We start from the raw sequence: 24,830 nt of genomic DNA, 5'->3' as shown, positions 1-24,830 counted from the left end.
CTTTTCATTTTACCAAATGCTATTTCCTTTCTTTTTCCTAGTGGGCTGTGTCTTTAAAAAACTCAAGTCAGTAGATTTGGGGATAGGGCAAAAAAATGTGTATATTTTTAAGTTATCATCTTACCTCAAAACTGGTTAAAGTATTTTCTTTAGCAATTTCCTCAAAAGGAATATATATGGTAAAATAGTTCTGAATCCTTATTTAACTGAAAACAACTTTGTTTATATTGATGACGATATCTTAGCTGGGTATAGTACTCTTGAGTCAAATTCCTTCCTATGTAGCAGACACTATTCTAAGATTTCTAACTTCCAGTTTATAGAGTATGAACATAATCTCACTGTACATTCCTTGCATCTTCTTTCTTTTCTTCTGGAAGCTTTAAAAAAGTATTTTTTTATATGCCTAGTGGAGTTAATTTTTAAATTAATCCTGTCTGAATCTCAGTGACTCTTTCCAAGAGTACCTAACACTTTCTTAAGAACAGTGAGAAAACATTCTCTATTATTTCTTTAAAAATATCCTTCATTCCCATTTTTCTTTTCATGGAACTCCTAGTATGCATTTATGTGTAAAATCTTCTGGATCTTCCCTCCATATCTCTTATCATTTTCCACATGATTTCATTCTCTTTACCTTTTTGCTACATATTTTGAGATACTTCTATTTATTCCTTTGAGTCACTAATTTGGATCTTAGTAGTGACCATCCTACCTTCCACATTGACTGCTGAATTGTTTTATTTAGAAAAATCACAGATTTTTAGTTCATTATGTCTTTCTCCTCTAATTCAGTATTTTTAAGTGTTCTTCCTGTTTTTCAGTAAGCACAGTCATCTGCCTCCTACAACAGCAGCTCTAAAACTGAGCACCACCTGTCCTTAGTGAGTCTTCTAGGTCTTCCTCCCTAGATGAGTAATCCCTTTCCTTTTCACACCAGGGACTCTGCTCAATATGCAGGCCAAAGAGTCAGGCAGTGGTTTGCTGGTAAATGCTTAACAAACAACTGAGGTGTGTGGGAAGGAGAAAAGCCACGGGGTACAACCAATTTCCTTATAGTAAATACATTCTTCATGGCTGATTTCAAACCACCAACTTCAAAGGGGATTGGCTTATGAAGATGTGCACACAAGGCTCTCACAAGTGCAGCCCAGCTCCCATGGAGAGTCCGTGGAGAGGTATTCCAATAGTCTAAATGCTACCTCATCCTTAAAGTCATTCTTGATTCCCTCAAATGGAACTGGGTTTTGGGTGTTTTTTGTTTTGTTTCGTTTTGTTTTCGTTTTTTTTGTTTTTGTTTTTGCTCTTCTATCGAGATACTTTGCTTACATCTTTACCAGGCACTTACTTTATCCTGTCCTGTAGTACAGTTGGTACTTTACATGACTATTTCTCTCATGATGTCAGCTCATTAAGAGCAGGTAAAATATACCCATCTTTGATTTTCTTCTACAGCCTACACCAATTATTTGTTGAATTAATGATTTAATTCAGTCCAAATATCATAGTAGTATTTTTAAACGTGTAGACATACTTGACTAAATTCAACGGAAAAATCAGAAGTATAATTAATTATATACTTTCTGTGTTGAACGAAATTTTTACCAGAAGATCTGTAACTTCTTAAAAGAAAGAGAAAAATCTGACAATTTCTTTTGATGAGGCTCGAGGTTGAAGTATAGGGAAGTATCAGAGAAATAAGCCCAAAATGTTCATTATAGGCCAAATGAAATTATAGTTCTTAAAATATCTTCTTCCTCATATTCCATTTATTTTTCAGAATCAAGGGAAACAGCTTTTCAACATTCACATCTAAAGAAATGACAGGAATAATTTCTCATGTATCCTATTTTTTAATTTTAGAAGTAATCGTTTCAAAGTTTAACTCTAAGAATCTCTAGTAAAACTGTCTTAGTTTACATCCACATAAATGTGGGATAATAAACATATACAATAGAAAATGTTAATGCAGTCATAAAAATAGGTGCTTGCCTATGAATAGTGCCTAGGACAGCTGGACAGATGGGAAGCAGATGGGGAACCCCAAAGGGGCAAAATGACCTGGCCCCAAACATATGGAGAGGATCCTGGATTAACTGTAGTTACCACTTCCTGTGGTCTCTAGGGCACATATATCAAACAGTCAAAGACGATACAGTTTAATATATCTAAGACCTGATCTGGGGGGAAAATGGAGAATGAGAAATACTGCAATCTTAAAAAAAAAAAAAAAAAAAAAAAAAAAAAAAAACTGCAATCTGAAGAAGAATGAGAGACAGTAACCATTCAAAGAACAAATGACATGAAAATAACGAGAAAATAAAATAAGAGGGAGATATTAAGAATGGCAAATATAGGAGTGTGTTTCTAAAATATTTAGAGGCAATATAACAAGTAACAAACCCTGATTGAAAACATTTGTGATTTATGAATTTGAATCTCAGCATAACTCAAAGACTACTCAAATAGGAGTTGAATAAGCCTAGGTTCAATTCCTGGCATTAGTATCTTATTGGTCATTTAGCTTTACAGATATCTCAGAGCTCTAGTTTCCTCACATGTAAAATGAAGGCTGCAACTAAGTAATTGCTAAAAGCAATGTATGACAATTTTTAAAATTGTGTTCCTACCTGGTCTAAGCATAAAAAACAAAATTATGGTGTCCAAGCTGTTAATTCCTTACCAAAAAAGAAATGTAATATATTATATGCATCACAGAAAACTGCAATACTTAGGTTTAAGTACATTTCTGAGTTTGAAGGGGATCCCTTGTCTAGAGGATTTGGGATCCCTTGTCTAGAGGATTCTCTATTATTGCTAAAAGTCCAGCAGATAGTAACCAACTCTGATTAGAAAATTTAAATGCCCCATTTTCTTCTTCTCTGGGATACTTTGCCATACATACATATATAGAGACTTATATATAAATGTGTATATGTGTATCTATATAAATACCCATACACGCATACGTTTGTTCTAAAGGTTCTCTGTAGTTTTTCCCTGCTTTCTCCTTCTGCCCACTCTTTCCTGTCTTATCACTATCACTGAATTAGCCAGGCAGACATGAAAACATGGAAGTCCTAAGTCCACTTCAAAACGTACTACAACTTTTAATTAAAATTTTAGGAAGGGCAAGAAACTAAATGTTAGTATCAAAATAGAAAGAACTGGTTATCTGGATACATGTATAAATGATTAAAAATATCCAAAGTAGCAGCCAGGTACGGTGGCTCATGCTTGTAATCCCAACACTTTGGGAGGCTGAGTCGGGCAGATCACAAGGTCAGGAGATCCAGTTCAAGCCTGGCCAACATGATGAAACCCTGTCTCTACTAAAAATACAAAAATTAGCCGGGTATGGTGACACGCGCCTGTAATCCCAACTACTCGGGAGGCTATGGCAGGAGAATCGCTTGAAACAGGAAGGTGGAGTTGCAGTAAGCCAAGATCGTGCCAGTGCACTCCAGCCTGGGCAAAAGAGCAAAACTTCATCTCAAAAAAAAAAAAAAAAAAAAAATCCAAAGTAATCCTTTCTCATCAATACCATGGGTAAGATTTCTTTTTTTCATGAATTCAACAAATACTTAGTATCTATTACGTTTTGTGCTAGGGATAAAATGAAAAGCAATGACCTAAGGGGTTCTTAGCCTCATTAAACCAATAAATACTAAAAGAATAATCACGAAAGTATAAAACTACTATCCTGGTTGTATTTTATTTTGTATTTTTAAAATTCAAAAGTTTAGGAAAAACAATCTAATAAATCATTAGTTTTTGTTTTAAGATCCCAAATCAGAGCCATTCTTCATTTGCCTTAATACTAGTGATAAAACTCTATAACACTACAGTTTTAAAAGAATATTCAAATCAGTTATCTCTGTTGAGTCTTATGAAAACTCTGTATTATAAATTCTGAGTGGAAAACTGCTTTATAAATGCATTCAACAACTCGACGACATCAACTTGACCTGAATCTATACATAGCTCCTAACATGAATGTGAGTCATTTTACATTAAAACACTTTAATGGATATAAAGAACACTTGAAATGTGGGACAGACTATCTAACCTTCATACATCACTAGCTCATTAAAAATGTATGTAGAGGCTTTCACCTGAATAACATTTCTATTAAGTTAACATTTCTATTCTAAATCTTGTTTATCTTTCTATATCTTATGTTAACTATATTTTGAATGTTCACTGAAGGGTTTTCTCTATCTCTCACTTGATGAGCAATTTTTCTACTACCTGGAAATGCTCGCTGAGAACTTTGCAGTGTTAATTTCACATTCCACTCATTACTTTATTCAAAACTTCATTTTTCAGAATAAAATCATCATCTTCCTAGATTTTCATTAATAGGACTACAATTTGGTTTTCTGAAATATTCTGTGCTATTTTCATAAACATATCTTTTAACAATCACTTTAGAAGAGTTCCTTATATACTCACCTCAGTAGAAAATACAAATCTGATTTGATTTTCAGAAACCAAAAAGGTAGGCTAATCATCTATCTACATGTTTTGCTTCAAAACACTGGACTCATAGAACATTCCATATGGTTGAATTCTGCCCTCCACAAGACTGCAGATTATCACACTCATGAGTCACCCATAAATACTCAAAATCATGAATGTAAACAGTCTTGCATGTTCTAAAAATGCTAATTAAGTATAATATAAGCCAAAAGGCTTTAATTTCAAAATAGAATGAAATTATGTATTACAATAAAGTATAAAAATAACAACTTTAAAACACTAAAATATTTTTACTGCATACAAACCTTTGAAGCCATCAGGATACACGTCAGAGAGAAATTTGGTGCTGATGTCTCCTTTTACAAAGCGTGAGTTGATTATCACCTCTCGAAGTAACGCAATATTATGTGTAACACCTAAAAGTAAAATGATATCAAATTGAAGAAAAATGAATCAGTGAAAAATTGAATTCTGATAATGTGGGGAAATTTATCATCATTGTTCTATGACCTAGCAGAAACCATTCAAGATTACTTATTTCCTTGACTTCTATTAACAACAAAAAATATCTGAACTTGTGGTATCAATAAAATAGTAAATATAAACTTAAGAAGCTTGGTATTGCCAAGTCAAGTCAACAGGCTGTATTAGGGTGGTGCAAAAGTAATTGTGGTTTGGGGCCATGAATTTTAAATCATCAAAACTAGGCTGAAACACATTTTTATCAGTCAAAATAGGAACCATTACATCAGCTCCTTTTTCTCAATAAGAAATAAGTTTGTTTATTCCTGTAGCGTAAAAATCCATGCTTTGGGATTTGGCGGACTCTTGGAGAGCATTTTTTGCATCCTGCTGGTTGTGGAAGCATTTTCCCTGCAAAAAGTTGTTGAGATGCTTGAAGTGGTGGTCAGTTGGTAAGAGGTCAGGTGAATATGCCGGATGAGGCAAAACTTCATAGCCCAACTCGTTCAAATTTTAAGCACTGGTTGTGGAACGTGCAGTTGGGTGCTGTCATAGAGAAAACATGGGCCCTTTCCATTGACCAACACCAGCTGCAGGCATTGCAGTTTTGGGTGTATCTCATAGATTTGCTGGGCATACTTCTCAGATGTAATGGTTTCACCAGGATTCAGAAAGCTCTAGTGATCAGACCAACAACAGACCACCCAACAGTGACCATGACCTTCTTTTGGTGCAAGTTTGACTTTGGGAAGTGCTTTGGGGCTTCTTCTTGGTCTATTGAGCTGATCATCGCTGGCTGTCATATAAAACCCACTTTTCCTCATATGTCACAATCCAAAAAATGGTTCATTGTTGTGTAGAACAGGAAAAGACTACACTTCAAAATGACGATTTTTAAAATTTTCAGTCAGCTCATGAGGCACCCACTTGTGGAGCTTTTTCATCTTTCCAATTTGCTTCAAATGCCAAATGACCGTAGAATGGTTGACACTAAGTTCTTCAGCAACTTCTCATGTAGTTATAAAAGGATCAGCTTTGACGACTGCTCTCAATTGGTTGCTATCAACTTCCAAAGGCTGGCCACTAAGCTCCTCATCTTCAAGGTTCTCATCTCCTTCACAAAACTTCTTGAACCATCACTGCACTGTATGTTCATTAGCAGTTCCTGGGTCAAATGCGTTGCTGACATGCGAAGTTGTCTCTGCTCTTTACGTCCCATTTTGAACTCAAATAAGAAAATTGCTCAGATTTGCTTTTTGTCTAACATTATTTCCATACTCTAAATATAAAATAAACAGCAAGTAGTAAGTCATTAGCAAAAAAGAAACAAAGTGAGAAATGTACATTAAAATGATGTATAACATAACCACATCTATTTAAGAATGTATTCCAATATCAAACAGCAAATTTCAGCAATGCAAAAACAGCAATTACGTTTGCACCAACCTAATAAATGTCATTTCAATAAATGGTACCAGAACAACCAGCTAACCATTTGGACCAAAAAAAAAAAAAAAGGCCAGGCATGGTGGCTCACACTTGTAATCCCAGCACTTTGGGAGGCCGAGGCAAGCAGATCATGAGGTAAGGAGTTCAAGACCAGCCTGGCCAACACAGTGAAACCCCATCTCTACTAAAAATACAAAAATTAGCTGGGCGTGGTAGCAGGTGCCTGTAATCCCAGCTACTTGGGAGGCTGAGGCAGGAGAATCACTTGAACCTGGGAGGTGGAGGTTGCAGTGAGCCGAGATCACACCACTGCACTCCAGCCTCAGCGAAAGAGCTAGACACCATCTCAAAAAAAAAAAAAAAATTAACCTCAACCCTAATACCTAACAACACAGACAAAAAATTAACTCCAAATGAATCACAAACCTAAAACTATTTTAATAACTATAATAGAAAATATGGAGGAAAAATCTGTTACCTTAACGTAGGCAACAGATTCTTAGTACACAAAAACCATGAACTATAAAAATATTGACAAACTGTACATCATCAAACTTAAAGTCTACTCCTCAAAAGAGGCAATTAAGAAAATAAAATGGCAAACTATAGCCTGAGAGAAAATATTCACATTAAATATATTATTATTACTATATATATATATATTTTTTGAGACAGGTCAGAGTGCAGTGGTGCAATCTTGGCTCACTGAAGCTTCAAACTCCCAGGCTCAGGGATCCTCCTGTCTCAGTCTCCCAACTAGCTGGGACCACAGGTGCATGCCACCATGCCCAGCTAATTTGTTTTGTTTTGTTTTCTTTGAGATGGAGTCTCGCTCTGTTGCCAGGCTAGAGTGCAATGGCACAATCTCTGCTCACTGCAACCTCTGCCTCCCGGGTTCAAGCGATTCTCCTCCCTCAGCCTCCTGAGTAGCTGGGATTACAGGAACACGCCACCATACCCAGCTAATTTTTGTATTTTTACTAGAGATGGGTTTTCACCATGTTGGCCAGGTTGGTCTCTATCTCCTGACCTCGTGATCTGCCCGCCTTGGCCTCCTGAAGTGCTAGGATTACAGGCATGAGCCACGGCACCCGGCCGCCCAGCTAATTTTTATATTTTTTTGTAGAGACACGTTTTTGCTATGTTGCCCAGGCTGGTCTCGAACTCCTGGGCTCAAGTGATCCACCCACCTTGGCCTCCCAAAGTACTAGGATTACAGGCATAAGCCACCAATTCTGGCCCACAATACATATATTGGACAAGGGAGTTGTATCTACAAATCTATAAAGAATACTTACAACACAATTATAAGACAAAAAACAAACCAAGTAAAAAAAAAAACACAGTCAACATGTCCACTAAGCATAGGAAAAATTCTTCAACATCATTATTGTTAAAGAAATACAATGAGCTGCCACCAATATGCCAATTTAGATGGCCAAAGTGAAAAGACAGATAATAGCAAGTGCCAGTCAGGATATGGAACAAGGAGAATTGTCACACTGTGGTGGTAATATAAAATGATACACATACTTTGGAACAGTTTGGTAGTTTCTGGAAAAGTTAAACATATACTCACTGATTCAGACAACTCACTCCTGTGTATTAAGTCAAGTTAAATAAAAACATATGTCTATAAAAAGACTTACATACAAAGTTTAATAGCAGCTTTATTTACTATAATCAAAACCTAGAAACAATTAAATCTCCATCAACAGGCAAATGAATTAACAAAAGTGGGTTTGTCCATACAATGGAATTCTATTCCACATATACACAAAAAGAGTCAATAACATATGAAATAACAAGGATGAATCTAAAAATAATTATGCTGAGTTTAAAAAGCAAGACCAAAAATAATGCATAATAATGTATAATTCCATTAATACAAAATTTTAGGACATGCAAACGAGCCTACAGCGACAGAAAGCAGATCATGCGATTACACTGGGAAAGGGGTAGAGGGAGGGTAAATGGCAAAGACCATAAGGAAACTCCTGGAGGTGAAAGAAGCGTTCAACACCATGGCTGTGGTAATGGTTTCACAGGTGGATATGTATGTCAAAACTCATAAAATTGAATACTTTGAATATTAGAAATTTATTATGTCAAGTATACCTCAATAAGTCATTTTTTAAAGATGCATGTAATCTAGTAGACAAAAATTGAGCCTAGTACACAATGACAATTTCAAAGTACAGGTGATGACTGAATAACATGAGCGTTAGGGGTGCCGACCTCCTGCACATACAAAAATCCACACATAACTTTTGATGCCCCCGAAAAAGTAAACACTAATAACATACTGTTGACTGAAATCAATGCTGAAAATATAGTCGATTACACATTTCGTACATTATATATATTAAATACTGTAGTCTTGCAATAAAGCTAATGTTATGAAGCAAATCATAAGAGAAAATATGTTTACTATTCATCAAGTGGAAGTGGATCATCGTAATAGTCTTCCTCCTCCTCTTCATGTTGAGTAGACTGAGGAGAAGGAGGAAGAGGAGAGGCTGGTCTTGCTGTCTCAGGGGTTGCAGAGGCAGGAGAGGTGGAGGAGGTGGAAGGGGAGGTAGGAGAGGCGGCACACTCGGTATAACTTTATGAATATACTTCGTAATTTTTCTCGGCTTTTGCTTTTTCATTTCTCTAAAAATGTTTCTATATGAGTTCAATCCCTTTTCCACTGTTTGTGTTAGTTTTACTGCCAGTATCACAGAAGGGTCTACGTCATAAAATAAGTCAACATCAGTCTTGAGTAATCAGAATCCTTCTGCCACACTCTGATGTGAGCCTGTTTTCTGGCATTGCTTCTTCTATGTCTTCTTCCCCATCCTCTGGCACTGATTAGGAAGCATTTATCTGCATCAAGTCATTTTCTGTTAATTCCTTGGGTGAAGTGTCTATTCACTCTTGGATTCCTCTAAGATCCGTACCTTAAAACCCTTTACCCCCCACTCCACCTTTCATGTCAAATCCACAATCTCTTTCATGATTTCCTTGGTTGCCTCTTTCACAAATCCCGTGAAGTCATGCACAACATCCAAAGTTTTCTCCAGCAAAAATTTTGGGCTTGATAGCTTTCACAGCTTTTTATATGACAACAATACATCTTCAGTGCTGTCATCTTTCCAGGCTTTTTCTCTTCCACGGTGTCGATGATCCTTTCCATATAGCACTGTGAATAATGAGCCTGAAAGGTCCTTACAATACCGAGCTAGAGGCTGAATTAGACTTGTTGGGTTTGGGGAGAAGCAGGCCACTTCAACGCCTTCGATGTTAAACATGTGTTCTGGGTGGCTGGGGCACTGTCCATATCAAAAGAACTTTAGAAGACAGTCTCTTACTGGCAAGGCACTTCCGGACTTTAGGGACAAAGCATCAATGGAATCAATCCATAAAAAGGGTTCTCACGGTCCAGGCCTTCTTGTTGTACAACCAGAAGACTGGCAGCCAGTGCGTATCATTTTCTTTCAAGGCCAGGAGATAAGCAGCTTCACAGATAAGTGCAGATCATAAACCTGACTGCCTTTGCACAGAACAACAGACAGAGTTAGCCTATTCCTCACTGTCTTAACTCCTCGTGCTTGCTTCTTTTCCTTACTAAGAAATGTTCCCTGTGGCTTTTTTCCCCCCAGAATAAGGCACTTGTGTTTGCATTAAAAACCTGTTCAGCAGATATCCTTTCTCTTCAATGATTTTCTTAACGGTGTCTTGGAACTCATCTGCTGCTTCTTGGTTGGCAGAAGCAGCTTCCCCTTCACATTTTGTCTTCATATTTTAAAGCCAAATCTCTTTCTAAAATTATCAAACCATCCTTGGTTGGCAATACATTATCCAGCTTTATATCCCTCCACCTTCCTTTTGCTTCAAGTTGCCATATAACAACTTCACTTTTCCCATAGACAGTCATATTCGAGTCTATGGGAATGCCTTTCTTATAGCAATCCTCCACGCACATAAAAGCTGCATCTTTAATATGAAATGAAAAGTGTTTCACAAAAAGTGCAAGATTTTCACACCTGCTGGTGTAGCTGCAGCAAGTGCTTCATGAATTTCATTTTATTTTCTTTTACAATGGTCCTTACATGGGATTCATTTATCTTGAAATGACAGGAAACTATATCTGCAGACCTCAAGCTACCACACATTATCAAGTAATTCAACTTTTTCTCGTAACGTCATGACTTTTCTCTGTTTCTTGGGAGGACCTCCAGCATTAATAGTAGCACTTTGTATGGATTCCATGGTGTTATTCAAGGTTTATGGTTTGCACTAAACATGACGAAAAATACGCCAGAACCATAAGCGATGACTTTTTACTGCCATACACAATTTACTGGAGAGAGAACTCATCACACGGCGGTGATTAGCATCGCACGGTGTTTTAAGCAGATACTCGCAACACTTGAGCTCACTCCAATAGCAACAGTAGGTGGCTCTGAAACTATGCAGTAGTACAGTATGTATTACAGTGAAGCTTAATGTGGTTATGATTTCATGCTGTGTCTTTACTGTTTGTGTACATTTCTCTCTGCTTTGAATGGCACCATGTATGGTCTCTGTGTAAGTTTTGATAAATGTTAACTTTTATAATAGATTTGTGTATATTTTATAATAGCAAATGTGAAATAGACTAGTATCTCTCTATATTTTATGCATTCATGATATACCTTTCTCTTTCTTTGGTACTTCTAGGCTATATGGTTTGTCTGAAAGCTTTTTCAAATTGTCACAAATCTTCAAATAATTTTAGAATATATTTATTGAAAAAAAAATCCAGGATAAAGGGACTTGCACAGTTCAAACCAGTGTTGTTCAAGGGTCAACTGTAAAATCAAACAGGTAACTGCCACAAGAGGATACTAAGAGTGCTGGGAGAGTTCGAGGGTGCAGGAAGGCTTTATGAAGAATTAAGTATCTAATCTTGGTCATCCAGATTACAAAGATGTTACACAGGAATGAAAGGAAATGGGAGGAAGCATGTCACATCCAGGGAAGGCAGGAATTACATCAGGCTTCCACAAGAAGAGCAGGTGACTCCAGCATGACAGATGAAGTCAAAGTAAACAGAGGTTTGTTCATTCCTTCCTATTTCTTTAGTCCACTTTTGTATGGTTCTAATCTGTACCATTAGGCTGCATAAGAAACCTACAAGTTATGATTCTGATCTTACTATTAAAGTTGCACAGAACCCCCACTTTTGCAACAATAACCAAAAAGTAAGGAAAGAATCAGATAGTCAAGTTCAAATACCAGGTCCACCTCTTACCTAAGTTAGTTAACCTCTCAAAGCTTTAGTTTCCTCATTTGTAAACTGGTAACAATAATAGAACCTATTATGCATAATTGTTATCAGGTATAAATGAGATAATGCTTAATGCAATGCCAGGCTCTCAAAAGAGAATATTACTATCCTGTTATATGGGAATAAACAAAGAATATGAGACAAAATGTAATTAATGAAACATCAGACATAAGTTTTCCTGCATCCTAAGCTTCAGCACTGACCTATCTAACTTCCAGTTTTGTTTTCTGTTAAGAATGGAGCTCCTGGTCAGGCACAGTGGCTCACACCTATAATATCAGCACTCTGGGAGGCCGAGGAGGGCAGATCACGAGGTCAGCAGTTTGAGACCAGCCTGGCCAATATGGTGAAACCTCGTCTCTTCTAAAAATACAATAATTAGCCAGGTGTGGTGGCAGGCGCCTGTAATCCCACTACTCGGGAGGCTGAGGCAGGAGAATCACGTGAACCCGGAAGGCAGCGGTTGCAGTGAGCTGAGACCGCACCATTGTATTCCAGCCTGGGTGACAGAGTGAGACTCCATCTCAAAAAAAAAAAAAAAAAAAAAAAAAAAAGGCTCCTGAAATCTAAGTTTATACCTATATCTATTTGGAAGGTGTAACTTTCTTGTAACACAATGGTTGGCAAAATGCGGCCTGAAGGCCAAATCTAGCCTTCTACCTATTTTGTAAATAAAGTTTTATTAGAACACAGCCAGCCTGGTTTGTTTACATATGGCTGTTTTCATGTTGTTAACAGTAGAGTCAAGCAGTTGTAACAGAAACCTTGTATCCCACAAAGTCTAAAACATTTACTACCTAGCCCTTTAATCTGAGCAAACCTATCTATATCCATCAACATTTATTCTACACCTATGACTCATGCAGCAATTAGATACCATGGGAAGGAAAATGAGAGCACACAATATGGTACCTGCTCTTGGCAAACTGCGCAACTAATAATAGAATAAGTAAACTACAAAGATAAATGGGACCTTAAAAATGAGAAAACTGTGCTGGGTGCAGTGGCTCACACCTTTAACTCCAGCACTTTGGGAGGCCAAGGTGAGAGATCACTTGAGGTCAGGAGTTCAAGACCAGCCTGGGCAACACAGCAAGGCCCTGTCTCTACAAAAAATAAAAACAGAAATTAGCTGGGAATGGTGTCATATGCCTACAGTCCCAGGTACTTGGGAGGCTGAGGCAGGAGGATCACTTGAGCCCAGGACTTCGAGGTTATAGTGAGCTATGATTGCACCGCTGTACCCAAGTCTGGGCAACAGAGAAAGACCCTATCTCTAAAAGAAAAAAATAAAAAATTTAAAAAAAAAAACAGAAAAAAAAAGAAAATTGTAATCCAGAGAGAGTGAATAGTTTACCTAATGTTTAGTACATTATACATCACAATCGTTACATATATATAATTATATATAAACAGTTTTTAAGATGTAGAGGTTTATTGTGACAGACTGCTAGTTTCTCCTAAAACCTGCTTTTCATTTTTCCACAGTAATAGAGCTTTGGCTGAGTAAAAGACACCCAGACACAGACTCTACTTTCCCATCTAGCTTGTAGCTAGGCATGACAAACTAATTCCTAGAAAAAGGAAGGTAAGCTAAAGTGAAGTACGCAACTTCTGACTCACTCACTTATTTTAAAATTGCTTGCTTGGGCTTCCTTTCTTCTCCTCCTATTATGAGTTTCCAACATGGCAGAAACTCAGTTTTGGAAATTCAAATGGAGTGGCACATCAGGATGGGTGTGTGTATCTTTGAATGACCTCATGAGGCTGACTTGCCCTCCTAGCAGCATGGACCAGACAGTTACATGAGAGATAAATAAATGTCTCTCTTATTTATCCCACTGGATTTATAAGTCTTTGTTACAGCAGGTTATCCTGTACCCTAGTGCATGTGTCTGAGTGAGCAGGGCACACCTTTTCAATATGACTTTCCATCTCTAAGCTAGCCAATGATAAAAGCTTAACACATATACCTGCCCAGGCATTTTCCTGTGCATCTCTTTTATACTAGACCATATCCACAACCATATGGAAAATCCTGAGCATTTCCGTTTCTGACTCAACAGATGCTATATATCTAAATTTTATAAAAGCTAATCTCAATTTATCAAAACTACCTGAAAACATTTAGAAAACTTTCACAAATTCAAATTAATCCTATTCCTTTAGATACATGAATATTCCATAGAAAAAGTTACATATATCAGAATCGATCATATCGTTCACTACATACATATAGATACCTTATAGATTGCTTTATGTACACACACACACAGATCTTCTATAGCGCATGCCCATGAGATATACACAGCTATTTCATGCTTCTCCTGTGGGTAATGATTTACTTGGTCCACATACAATAACTGATGTTTCGGAGGGCTTTAGTAAGTTTTTTTTTTTTAAATGAGAAACATAGTAGAAGTCATCTGAAATTTCCAATGACATCAATATACCTAAGAAATCATTGAAAAAATGTGGTGTTGCTTTTGGACAGATGAAAATGAAGAGCAATTGAAGGCAATATGCTAGTATGCTTAGAAAGAACAATTAGGCAGGCAAAAACATAAAAACCTCCTTGAAAGAGATCAGGCTAAATAAAACATGGGAAATTAATCCCTTGATCATGTTTCACAAAGAGACAAACTAGAGTGCTTTTGAAAAAGAAAAGAGGTATCACTTGCCAGAAAGGTTCACCTGCATAGGAAATGACAGCTTTGGTGTTTCAGAAAGAGGAAAGCATTTGAGACTTACACAGATTTTCCTGGCTGGGAAGGAAAACAGAAAGATGAGAAGGACCTAAAGACGAGTAGCTAAGGTTATGGTAACATTAGGGAGGAATTAAGCTCACACCTGTAATCCCAGCCCTTTGGGAGGCTGAGGCAGGAGGACTGCTTGAGGCCAGGAGTTTGTGACCAGCCTGGACAACGTAGTAAGACCCTACCTCAACAAAAAATTTAAAAATAAGCTGGGTAGGGTGGCACACCGGTAGTCCCAGCTACTCAGGAGTCAGAGGCAGGGGGATCACTTGAATCCAGGAGTTTGAGGCTGCGGTGAGCTATAATAGTGCCACTGCACTCCAGCCTAGGCAACACAGAGAGGCCCTATCTCTGGTTACAAAAGAGAGAGAGAGAGAGATTTCATTGTGGTAAAAAGCAAATGATTACCACCAGGTACTCCTGTGGAGAGGAATGAAAGGAAAACACCATGGTCTGAGTATGAGCAAAGGAGAGAATGGTGCTGAGTGCAGTGAAAAGGCCAAAAGGCATTCAGGGTGTGACAGGCCATGCACAGATTTCACATTCCCATCAGAGCAACTAGAATGGGAAGCAGGGCAGGTATGACTAGATTTACACAATCCAGAATCACTTAGGCTGTTATATGGAAAAGGGACTGGGGAAGGGCAAGAGGGAAGATTGAAAAATTCCTCAGGGGACAATTGCGGAGATATGCTGAAAAATGGCAAGGCTGAGGTCCACAGCTAGGACACTGACAATACAGATGGGAGAAGTAGCTGGACTTGAGGGATATTCAGGAGGCAGGCAGGGACTGATGGCAAGAATGGGGAGATGAGGGCCAGGTGCAGTGGCTCATGCCTGTAAGTGCAACATTTTGGGAGACCAAGGCAGGTGGATCACTTGAGGTCAGAAGTTCAAGACCAGCCTAGGCAACATGGCAAAATCCCATCTCTACAATAAATACAAAAAATTAGCTGGGTACGCTAGTGTGTGCCTGTAGTCCCAGCTACCAAGGAGGTTGAGGTGGGAGGATCAGCTGAACCCTGGAAGTCAAGGCTGCAGTGAGCCCTGGGCCCACCACTGCATTCCAACCTGGGTGACAGAGTGAGACCCTGTCTCAAAACAACAACAACAGCTACAAAGAATGGGGAGATGAGTACAACACCCAAAGTTGTGACTCTGCAACATGAGAGAAGTTGCCATTTGCAGAGAAGAAACAGGTTGAGAGAAAAATAGGAGATTCATGGACAAGTTAAATTTGCAATGCCTGTGAGATGATGTCTGAATGATTAAGGTTCAGAAAAGCAGGCAGATTCGATGGTATACATCAGAAAACAGACGCTTCTAGTTATGGGGGGAACATCCCCCATATGTGAAGGAATCCAAAACAGGGTGAGACAGAGAAATGTGAAATAAAACTAGTAATATGCAAATCATTCATATATTACAATAAATCAAGTTCTGGGGGCCGGGCGCGGTGGCTCAAGCCTGTAATCCCAGCACTTTGGGAGGCCGAGACGGGTGGATCACGAGGTCAGGAGATCGAGACCATCCTGGCTAACACGGTGAAACCCCGTCTCTACTAAAAAATACAAAAAACTAGCCAGGCGAGGTGGCGGGCGCCTGTAGTCCCAGCTACTCAGGAGGCTGAGGCAGGATAATGGCGTGAACCCAGGAGGCAGAGCTTGCAGTGAGCTGAGATCCGGCCGCTACACTCCAGCCTGGGCGACAGAGCGAGACTCCGTCTCAAAAAAAAAAAAAAAAAAAAAAAAAAAAAAAAGTTCTGGAAAAAATAAGACGCTAAGGGAGGGACTGAAAGGGATGAAAGTTATTAAACCAAGGTACATCAACAATTTAATTTACCAAAAAAGTTGATCTTATGTACAAATTAATAATTCAGAATATTTCAATTTACAAGAGTTCTTGCAAAACAGTAGGTAAGGTAGCAAGAGTCTCAGGATTTTTGAACTTCCCTCCCCTCGTTAAATAGAAATAGTACAGTTCATTTTGGGAGGCCGAGGCGGGTGGATCACTCGAGGTCAGGAGTTGAGCCTAGCCTGACCAACATGGTGAAACCCTGTCTCTACTAAAAATACAAAAATTAGCTGGGTGTTGTGGCTGGTGCACCCCTGTAGTCCCAGCTACTTGGGAGGCTGAGGCAGGAGAATTGCTTGAACCTGGAAGGCAGAGGCTGCAGTGAGCCAAGATTGTGCCACAGCCCTCCAGCCTGGGTGACAGAGTGAGACTCCATGTCAAAATAAAAAGAAAAAAGAAAGAAAGAAGTAATACTATTCAAATATATACTTAATATTTCATATTTAACTTTACTGGCTTTCATGTTACAGCCTATTGCTGGTATAAATTTTTTAGCTCCCTATGTGGCCAATGTTAAAATAGTTGGAACCAAACTCTGTCATCACTAAAATACAATATAGCTTTCAGAAATAGTTAATGATAATTTGAACGAAAAAGAGATTATTTTCTGATGCCCCAAATTTGTGACTGATAACATTCAGAAAGTTAACATGCTTGCAGTTTCACAGGATAAATGATATGTTGTATTTGTCCTCCATATCCAAAGCTGAAAAACAGGTGTTGATTTGAGAAAAATGTAACTCAAAGGAATTGAAAGCAAATATTAATTTACATTTTGGATATCAAAGAACAGAGCCATCAAGCACATAAATGAAGCATGGAATTTTAAAAAATCTTTCTACTTGAATAGCAAATACAGCATAAAAATACAGACTTTCATCTCACTAAATGATGTTTTAAGAATAAAATCAAAACACAAAACCATTTTCTCTTTAATGTTTTCTAAATAAAATGTTATATATGACTATGCAAAACTAAATCGTTATCTTTTTTTCCTTCCTAAGGCCAATATGGTGAGATAATGGCTCATGGCAGACAACAAGCACCTATGCCTCAACTAACTGTTCCCAAAACTACTGTCCATTAATTAATCCTAAAGCCAAAAGAGGGTAATAATCAGAAAATTATTTTATATCTCAGAGCTCAAAAGATCAGATAGATGGGAAGAATCACTGAAGCACTAAACAGTATCACACAGATTTGAAAGTTACCATTTTGCATTTAGTTTCTTTCTTTCACATCCCAGGAAAGACAACACTATTTGAACAGATGCTTGTTTAAATAGTATGGGGACAGTAGAGGTATTCTTTGAGAGTTAGTTTACAACTTCAAGGATATTATTCATCACATACTCGTAAAAATTATGACTGGGAGGTGTGGACTGGGAGTCATGGATGACCTCTGGCAGAGTTCACCAGGTCCCATCTGTATGGGAAATCACGACCAGGCCACAGAGAAGAGGCCCCTAGGAGTGGCCTTCCCCTGACTGCCTGCTGGTTCCAAAACACTGCCCAGACATCAGCTAGACATGCTGCCAGGATCAAACAGAGGCCAAAAGCACTCTTATTTCATGAGGATTTCGAAATTCACTTTAACTGAATTACATTTTTGCTTCGAAGTTTCTCTATCTTAACAAAAGTTCACAACCGGCACAGGAAAAAAATATTCATATTTGAATAATTAAGCAGTTACCAAACAAGACAGTAGATTGTCTTACCTTTTCTGCCCTTCATAAAGCAAGTTTTTAAACCTGCCTATCCTTCAGAATTAGCCAGATAAGTAATATCTAAGTTCAAAATCCCAAGTGCATCTCTGTTTTTATTCTTTAAATATTAGTGGAGAGTGGGGGTGGGTACTTGCTCTTCCCTATTTTTTAAACTTTTTATTTTGAAATAATTTCAAAATGTAAAAAATAGTAAACAGAATTACTATATATGCAGGTTCTACAAATAACATCTTATCATATTTATTTACTTGGTCACTATTTTTTTCTATTTATACACAGATACATAATTTTCTTTCTGAAACATATGAAGGTAAGTTGCAGACAAGATGTCATTTTACTTCTAAATATGTCAGTGTACATCTCCTAAAAGCAAAGCATATCTCTTCTATAATCACAGTACAAAGATCAAAATCAGACAAGCCTAACAATGCTGACACTGCTATCATGTAATCTACAGACCTTATTCAAATCTTACCAATTGTCCCACTTCTGACCCTTACTACAAAAGAAAAACATTTTTCTGCTGGTCCAGGATCTAAACCAGGACCACACGCTTCATTTAGTTGTCATGTGTCTTTAGTTTCCTTTGATCTACGTAAGTTGCTCAACTCTTGTGTTTCCTGACCTTGACATGTTTGAAGAGAAGAAGCCATTTATTTTGTAGATTGTCTTTCAATTTGGTTTGTCTGATATTTCCTCATGATTATATTCAGGTTGTACATCTTTGGCAAGAATATCACAGAAATGACTGTTGCGAGAGGAGCATCTTTTGTTATTCATAACAAGCTCCTTTCAATCATACCTGAGTTTATGCTAATGAGACGACTCTTGGAGGATGGGAGCAGATGGCCAGAGGATCCAACCATGTGATTAAGGAGTTAGAACTTTCAGCCCCATGCCCACCCTCCAAAGGGGAGAGGGACTGAAGAATGACTTGATAACTAATGGCAGATTGATAGGATCGATCATGCCTACCTAGTCAGGCCTTATACAAACCCAAAGACAAGGATCAGAGGACTTGTGGGTTGGTGAACACATGGAAGTTTTGGAGGGTGGGGCATCTGGACAGGGCATGGAAGCTCTGCACCCCTCCCCAAAGCCTTGCCCTATGCATCTCCTCCATTGGGTTACTCTCAAGCTGTATCCTTTATAATAAACCGATAATAGTAAGCAAAGAGTTTCCGTGAGTTCTGAGAGTGACATTGCAAATTACCACCTACAACCCTCATCCTTGGAATCACTTCACAAGTGCCTTTACTGAACCAATGTTGACACTTTCTATCTAGAATGTGCCACATTCTACAAATCAACTGCAGTAAACTCTCCCGAAAATTAATGAAATGAAATACGAAAGAGGGCAAGACAATAAAGAGACATGATCAAAGACACTGTGTAACTTTGGGCCACAGATGGGATTAAAAAATAGTAAAAAAAAAAAAAAAAAGACTCTGAGGGACAAACTTAAATATGGACAAGACATGAGATGAAACTGTTAGGTTGCTGTCAATTTTCCTTGGAGTGTAATGATGGTATTGTACTTTTTTGCAGGAATGAAATGGCCATTGCAAAAATTATGACACTCAGAAAAATCTGACCTACCCAACTTTATCTTGCTGTTAACCTCCAAGCTGCCCCTGTTCATTGCTGGGTGTAGGCCATGCTAACTATAAGACGATTTAATTTATACTTTAACTGTAAAACAATGAGAATAGCCCCTTCCCAAAACAAACCCCCTCCTTGCCTGGGGAACAGACCGCATTTGTGAAACTAACATTAGAAATGGCGGCTCAGGAGTCATGCAGCCAGACCAGTAAACTGGCTCAACTAGTTCTGTGATCTTACCCAGTAACTGAAAGTAGCAAGAAGACCCTGCCTCAAGCACCTATAATTTCATCCCCAAACCAACCAGTCAGCATTCCGCACTCCCTGGCCCCCTGCCCACCAAATTATTCTTTAAAAACCCTAGCCTCCAAATTTTGGGGGAAATTTATTTGAGTAATAAAACTTCAGTCTCCCGTTTAACCAGTCCTGTGTTTATTAAACTCTTTCTCTACTGCAATAATGCTGTCTCAATAAACTGACTCTTATCTGTGCAGCACACAAGAAAAATCCAGTTACAGGACCATGGTCTTCCCCTTAAGAAGCCTGGTAAAGTATTCAGGAGTGATGTGCCATGATGTGTGCAACCTTCTTTCAAATGGATCAGGAGAAAAACAGAGGAGAGAGTGCAGGGAGGAAAGGAAAGAGGAAGGATTAAAAAAGGAGGAGGAAAAGGCAAACAAAGGGAGAAGTAGAAAAACAAAGCAAATATCAAAAAAGTTAATTAAATAATAATCTAGGTGAAGATAACACAGGCATGCACAGCACGATTCATTCAACTTTTCTATAGGTTTGAAAATACCTAAAATTAAAAAGTCTAAGAGAAATGTGCCAAGAAAAACCCCTCTTTGATCAATCCTTTGACCTTAAAAAAAGAAATCATTGTGATATGTAGATGTCCACACCCTTCTCTGTGCTCATCCAACACAATTTAAAGTATTTTAGGATGAGAAGATGGTTCAAGTGATATGAGAATATCACTTGACTGCAAATTGCTTTTCTACTTTAACAATCCATACGGACAGGTCTTTAAGTCACAGCTACGTAGTGTCTTACAGTAATAATGCATTGTAATTTACTCAGTCATTCATCCATTTAGTGGACACTGTGGCTGATCAGCATTTCGGCTACTACAAACAATGTTGTTGTAAACGTCATGGTGAACAAGCTCATAATTCAGTTTTTTAACTCTACAGGAAAGATTTACAAAAGATGAACAGCTGGGTCAGAGGGCATGTACTTTTATTTTAACATCTAACACCAGATTATTTTCCTAAAATACTGTAACAAGCGATACTGCAAAGATGCTTGAGTGTGTCCATCCCCTTTAGGTCACCTACACAGGACATTACCAGTCTTTTTAAAAATGCTGCCACTCTGAGGATCATTTGAAGGCAGAACAAAGTGAGGTACTCTCGACAAGAGATACAGAGACACCCCTGAGTCCTAAAGCAGTACTCTTTACTTTCAAAGGACCAAGAGGGGTAAGAAAAGAAAGATATGCTAGCCTCTTTCTTAAACTCCCACTACACTTTTTCAATCCCCTATTGTGGCACCTATGAAGCTATATTAATATTATACTTATCTTTTCATATGTTTTTCACATCAAGTATATTAGTAATTCCTTGAAATCAGGGATAGTATCACTCGCTCACTCATTCATTCATCCAACAAACATTTATTAATCATCTAGCATGTGTCAGACACTGCTAAGCACCAGTAATATGCATGCAAACAAGATAAAGATCATCAGTGTCCTCATGTGCCTAATATTCTCATAGGATAACGCAACATTTCACAGTTAAGTACACAATTAATACTTTAATTTTACAGTGATGGTAAATGCTCTGCAGAAGTATTTGAACAGGGTACAATGAAAGCATATAACTTCAGCACACAGTATTTGAAATTACCTAAAATGGTCTTTCAATATTGTTTATCTTTGGTTTAGTAAATTTCATATGACTAATGGATTGATAATGTGATTTATAACACACAATTTTTATTTTTATTTTTTTGGAGACAGAGTCTTACACTGTTACCCAGGCTGGAGTGCCAGTGGCGTGATCTCAGCTCACTGCAACCCCCACCTCCCGGGTTCAAGCGATTCTCCTGCCTCAGCCTCCCGAGTACCTGGGACTACAGGCACCCACCACCATGCCTGGCTAATTTTTGTATTTTTACTACAGACAGGATTCCGCCATGTTGGCCAGGCTGGTCTTGAGTTCCTGACCTCAAGTGATCTGCCCTCCTCAGCCTCCCAAAGTGCTGAGATTACAGGCGTGAACCACCACGCCTGGCCTTGATTTTTAAATATATGGTTTTATAAGTGTGAGGAGAGAGGAAGAAAGGATGAGAACTAAAGTTATTGAACAACATAAGCCAGTGTGGTGCCAAGCCCTTTATATACTTAACCTCAGTTAATCTTCACCAGTAATTTATACGGCAGAGACTATCACTCCATTTTTCAAATGTGGAGTATGAGAATCAGAGAGACAAAGTCAGTTGACAAAAATCACATAATTTTTTTTTTTTTTTAATTTTTATTGTTGTTGTTGAGACGGACTCTCACTCTGTCGCCTAGGCTAGAGTGCAGTGGTGCAATCTTGGCTCACTGCAACCTCCGCCTCCCGGGTTCAAGCAATTCTCTTCCTCAGCCTCTCGAGTAGCTGGGATTACAGACGCACACCACCACCTGGCTAATTTTTGTATTTTTAGTAGAGATAGGGTTTCACCATCTTCGCCAGGCTGGTCTTGAACTCCTGACCTCACGATCCACCCGCCTCAGCCTCCCAAAGTGCTAGGATTACAGGTGTGAGCCACTTCGCCTGGCCAAAAATCACATTATTATTAAATGGCATCAGGACAGGGGCGACGAACCCAGCTTTGTCTGGTTTCTGTCTACTACATCACAGTAATTCAACGGCAAAATTTCAGACTAAGCCTGGAAAAATCTACCCATACAACGAAACACATTTTTTACATGTGACACGTATAAAGTTAGGAGAAAAATGGCAAGCCTACTTTGTATTTCAGTCACTTAAAAACTAGTAACTGGTGAACCTATAAAGTATAGTAAGCAAATTAGTGGAAAAATGTTCATTTAAGTATAAAACATGACAGGGTATTCATGTAAATATGAGAGAATACTCCTTTCAGAAGCCAGATAGAGTAGATAAATAACTTCTAGTTTGCACCAAAACTAATCTAATATTTTGACAAACTGCCCAGATGCCACGTCACGCCACTATGTCGTATTATATCAAAGTTTAACAGAGATGTGTTTTGACAAAATATTCTTACTCAGACTCTCAAATTCATGGATTTACTGTTCAAGCACATTAGAGTACAACTTAAATTAACCAAAATCTAGTATTTCAATTACCACAATAAAAATGCAGAGACAAAAAGGAAGAAAATCCCCATAGAATGTGCTTACAAATACTTTAATGTCCTCCAGGAATAATCTTCCCAAGTAACTTATTTATGTCTCTCTAAACTCACATATATAGATACACATAGATAAACTCACATAAACTGAACGTGTGTCCCAAATACGCACTAAAGGCCTCTCCACAGCAATATTACTTCTGTAAGAAAAAAGACGCCCTCCTCAAGGCCTATGTAACCATGGTGTACTGGTTATATAGAGAAATACATACGTTGGGTTTATAGGGAAAACATGCATTTGCTTAAAACAGTGAAAACAGCAAAGTTATGAAGTCAGAAAATACTCCATAATCAAGGCTTAAAAAAAAAAAAAGTAGAAAATGAGCTAGAAAGAATGTGAAGGGGATTTTTCCAGTTTTTAGATGCTGTGGATATTAATGTTGCTGATTTTCTTTTAAGTTACACCTAGGCTCACTTGAAAGCTTATTATTTTTCATTTTTCATTTTTTGTTTTTTTGAGGTGAAGTTTGGCTCTGTCACCCAGGCTGGAGTGCAATGGTACAATCTTGGCTCACTGCAACCTCTGCCTCCTTGGTTCAAGTGCTTCTCCTGTCTCACCCTCCTGAGTAGCTGGGACTACAGGCATGCACCACCACACCCAGCTAATTTTTTTGTATTTTTGTAGAGATGGGGTTGCTCCATGTTGGCCAAGCCGGTCTCGAACTCCTAACCTGAAGTGATCCACCCGCCTCAGCCTCCCAAAGTGCTGGGATTACAGGTGTGAGCCACCGCGCCCGGCCAAAAGCTTATTAATTTTCTTTAGTTCACAAGGATGAATCACTAGCACACAAGATTAATTAGAATCTCCATCACTTGTTAGTTAACAAATGGAAAGAAAAAAGGGTAATGCTAAAAGGGAAGGGGGGAGGCTGAGGAAGGAGAATTGCTTGAACCCAGGAGATGGAGGCTGCAGTGAGCCGAGATTGCACCACCACACTCCAGCCTGGGAAACAGAGTGAGACTCCATCTCAAAAAAAGGTAGGGGGGAGTTGGCGGTGGGGGATGGGAAGGAAGACAGCCTCCTGATCTAACAGGGAAAAACTCAAAGAGAAAAGGCAAGGGCAAGTGTGGATTACATGATGTAATTCAATATTATTAGATAAAAATAAGCAGGGAAAGGTAGATGTGAAAATACAGTCACTGATTACCCTGGGTACTACTGTACAGTTGTACAAATGGTTCACTGCACAAAGGTACTCAGTCAGGGAGGTAAAGCAAAGGCCTGACATGCTCCTTTGCTTAGCTGGGCTTCCTGTCTCGGAGAAGGATGTGCCCTGAAAATAAAGCACTTTTTCTTTTTCACACAAAGCTTCAGTCTATTTCCTGGGTACTAAAAGTTGTCTACTGCAAAAAGAGGACTTTCAAAACCTTCAAAAAAGTTCCATTTGGTCCTGAAGGGGACTGTGCAGTCTTACTCCACTACTATTGTACCACTTCAGCCTTCAAATCTAGCCTACCTGCCTACTGTTACATCCAGAGAGCCACTAGAAAAGGACAAAACTATACAGAAGCCAGTCTTGCCTATGGAATGCTCTCTGACCACACTATTCTTTCACAATTTAGTGTGAACTTATATTTTAAGTCTGGTGTTAAAGCCTGTTATTCTGAAGATGATGATTTATGTTGCACTAAAGTAAGCTTTTCATTATTAATGGAAAGCTGCTAAAATTTAGAATGTAATTTAATTCCTTAGGGGTATAAGCATAACTGTACTTTATTTCAATGTAATGGCTGCTTC

At 38.3% G+C, this 24,830-nt stretch overlaps 1 protein-coding gene across 1 annotated transcript in view; it reads right to left on the bottom strand.

Moving 5' to 3' along the window:
* PCCA (propionyl-CoA carboxylase subunit alpha) overlaps positions 1-24,830 on the bottom strand; it is a 435,698-nt gene that overhangs the window by 198,489 nt on the left and 212,379 nt on the right. Inside the window, exon 17 of the mRNA XM_007960786.3 lies at positions 4,788-4,898. Within this exon, the coding sequence (XP_007958977.1) occupies positions 4,788-4,898 (111 nt within the window). The remainder of the gene's footprint in view (positions 1-4,787; positions 4,899-24,830) is intronic.

This window comes from Chlorocebus sabaeus, chromosome 3 (assembly GCF_047675955.1).
Source record: "Chlorocebus sabaeus isolate Y175 chromosome 3, mChlSab1.0.hap1, whole genome shotgun sequence".
In the NCBI taxonomy this organism is placed as follows: Eukaryota; Metazoa; Chordata; class Mammalia; order Primates; family Cercopithecidae; genus Chlorocebus; species Chlorocebus sabaeus.
The sequence above is the reverse complement of the archived record's forward strand: the minus strand, read 5'-3'. Positions and strand labels throughout refer to the sequence as shown.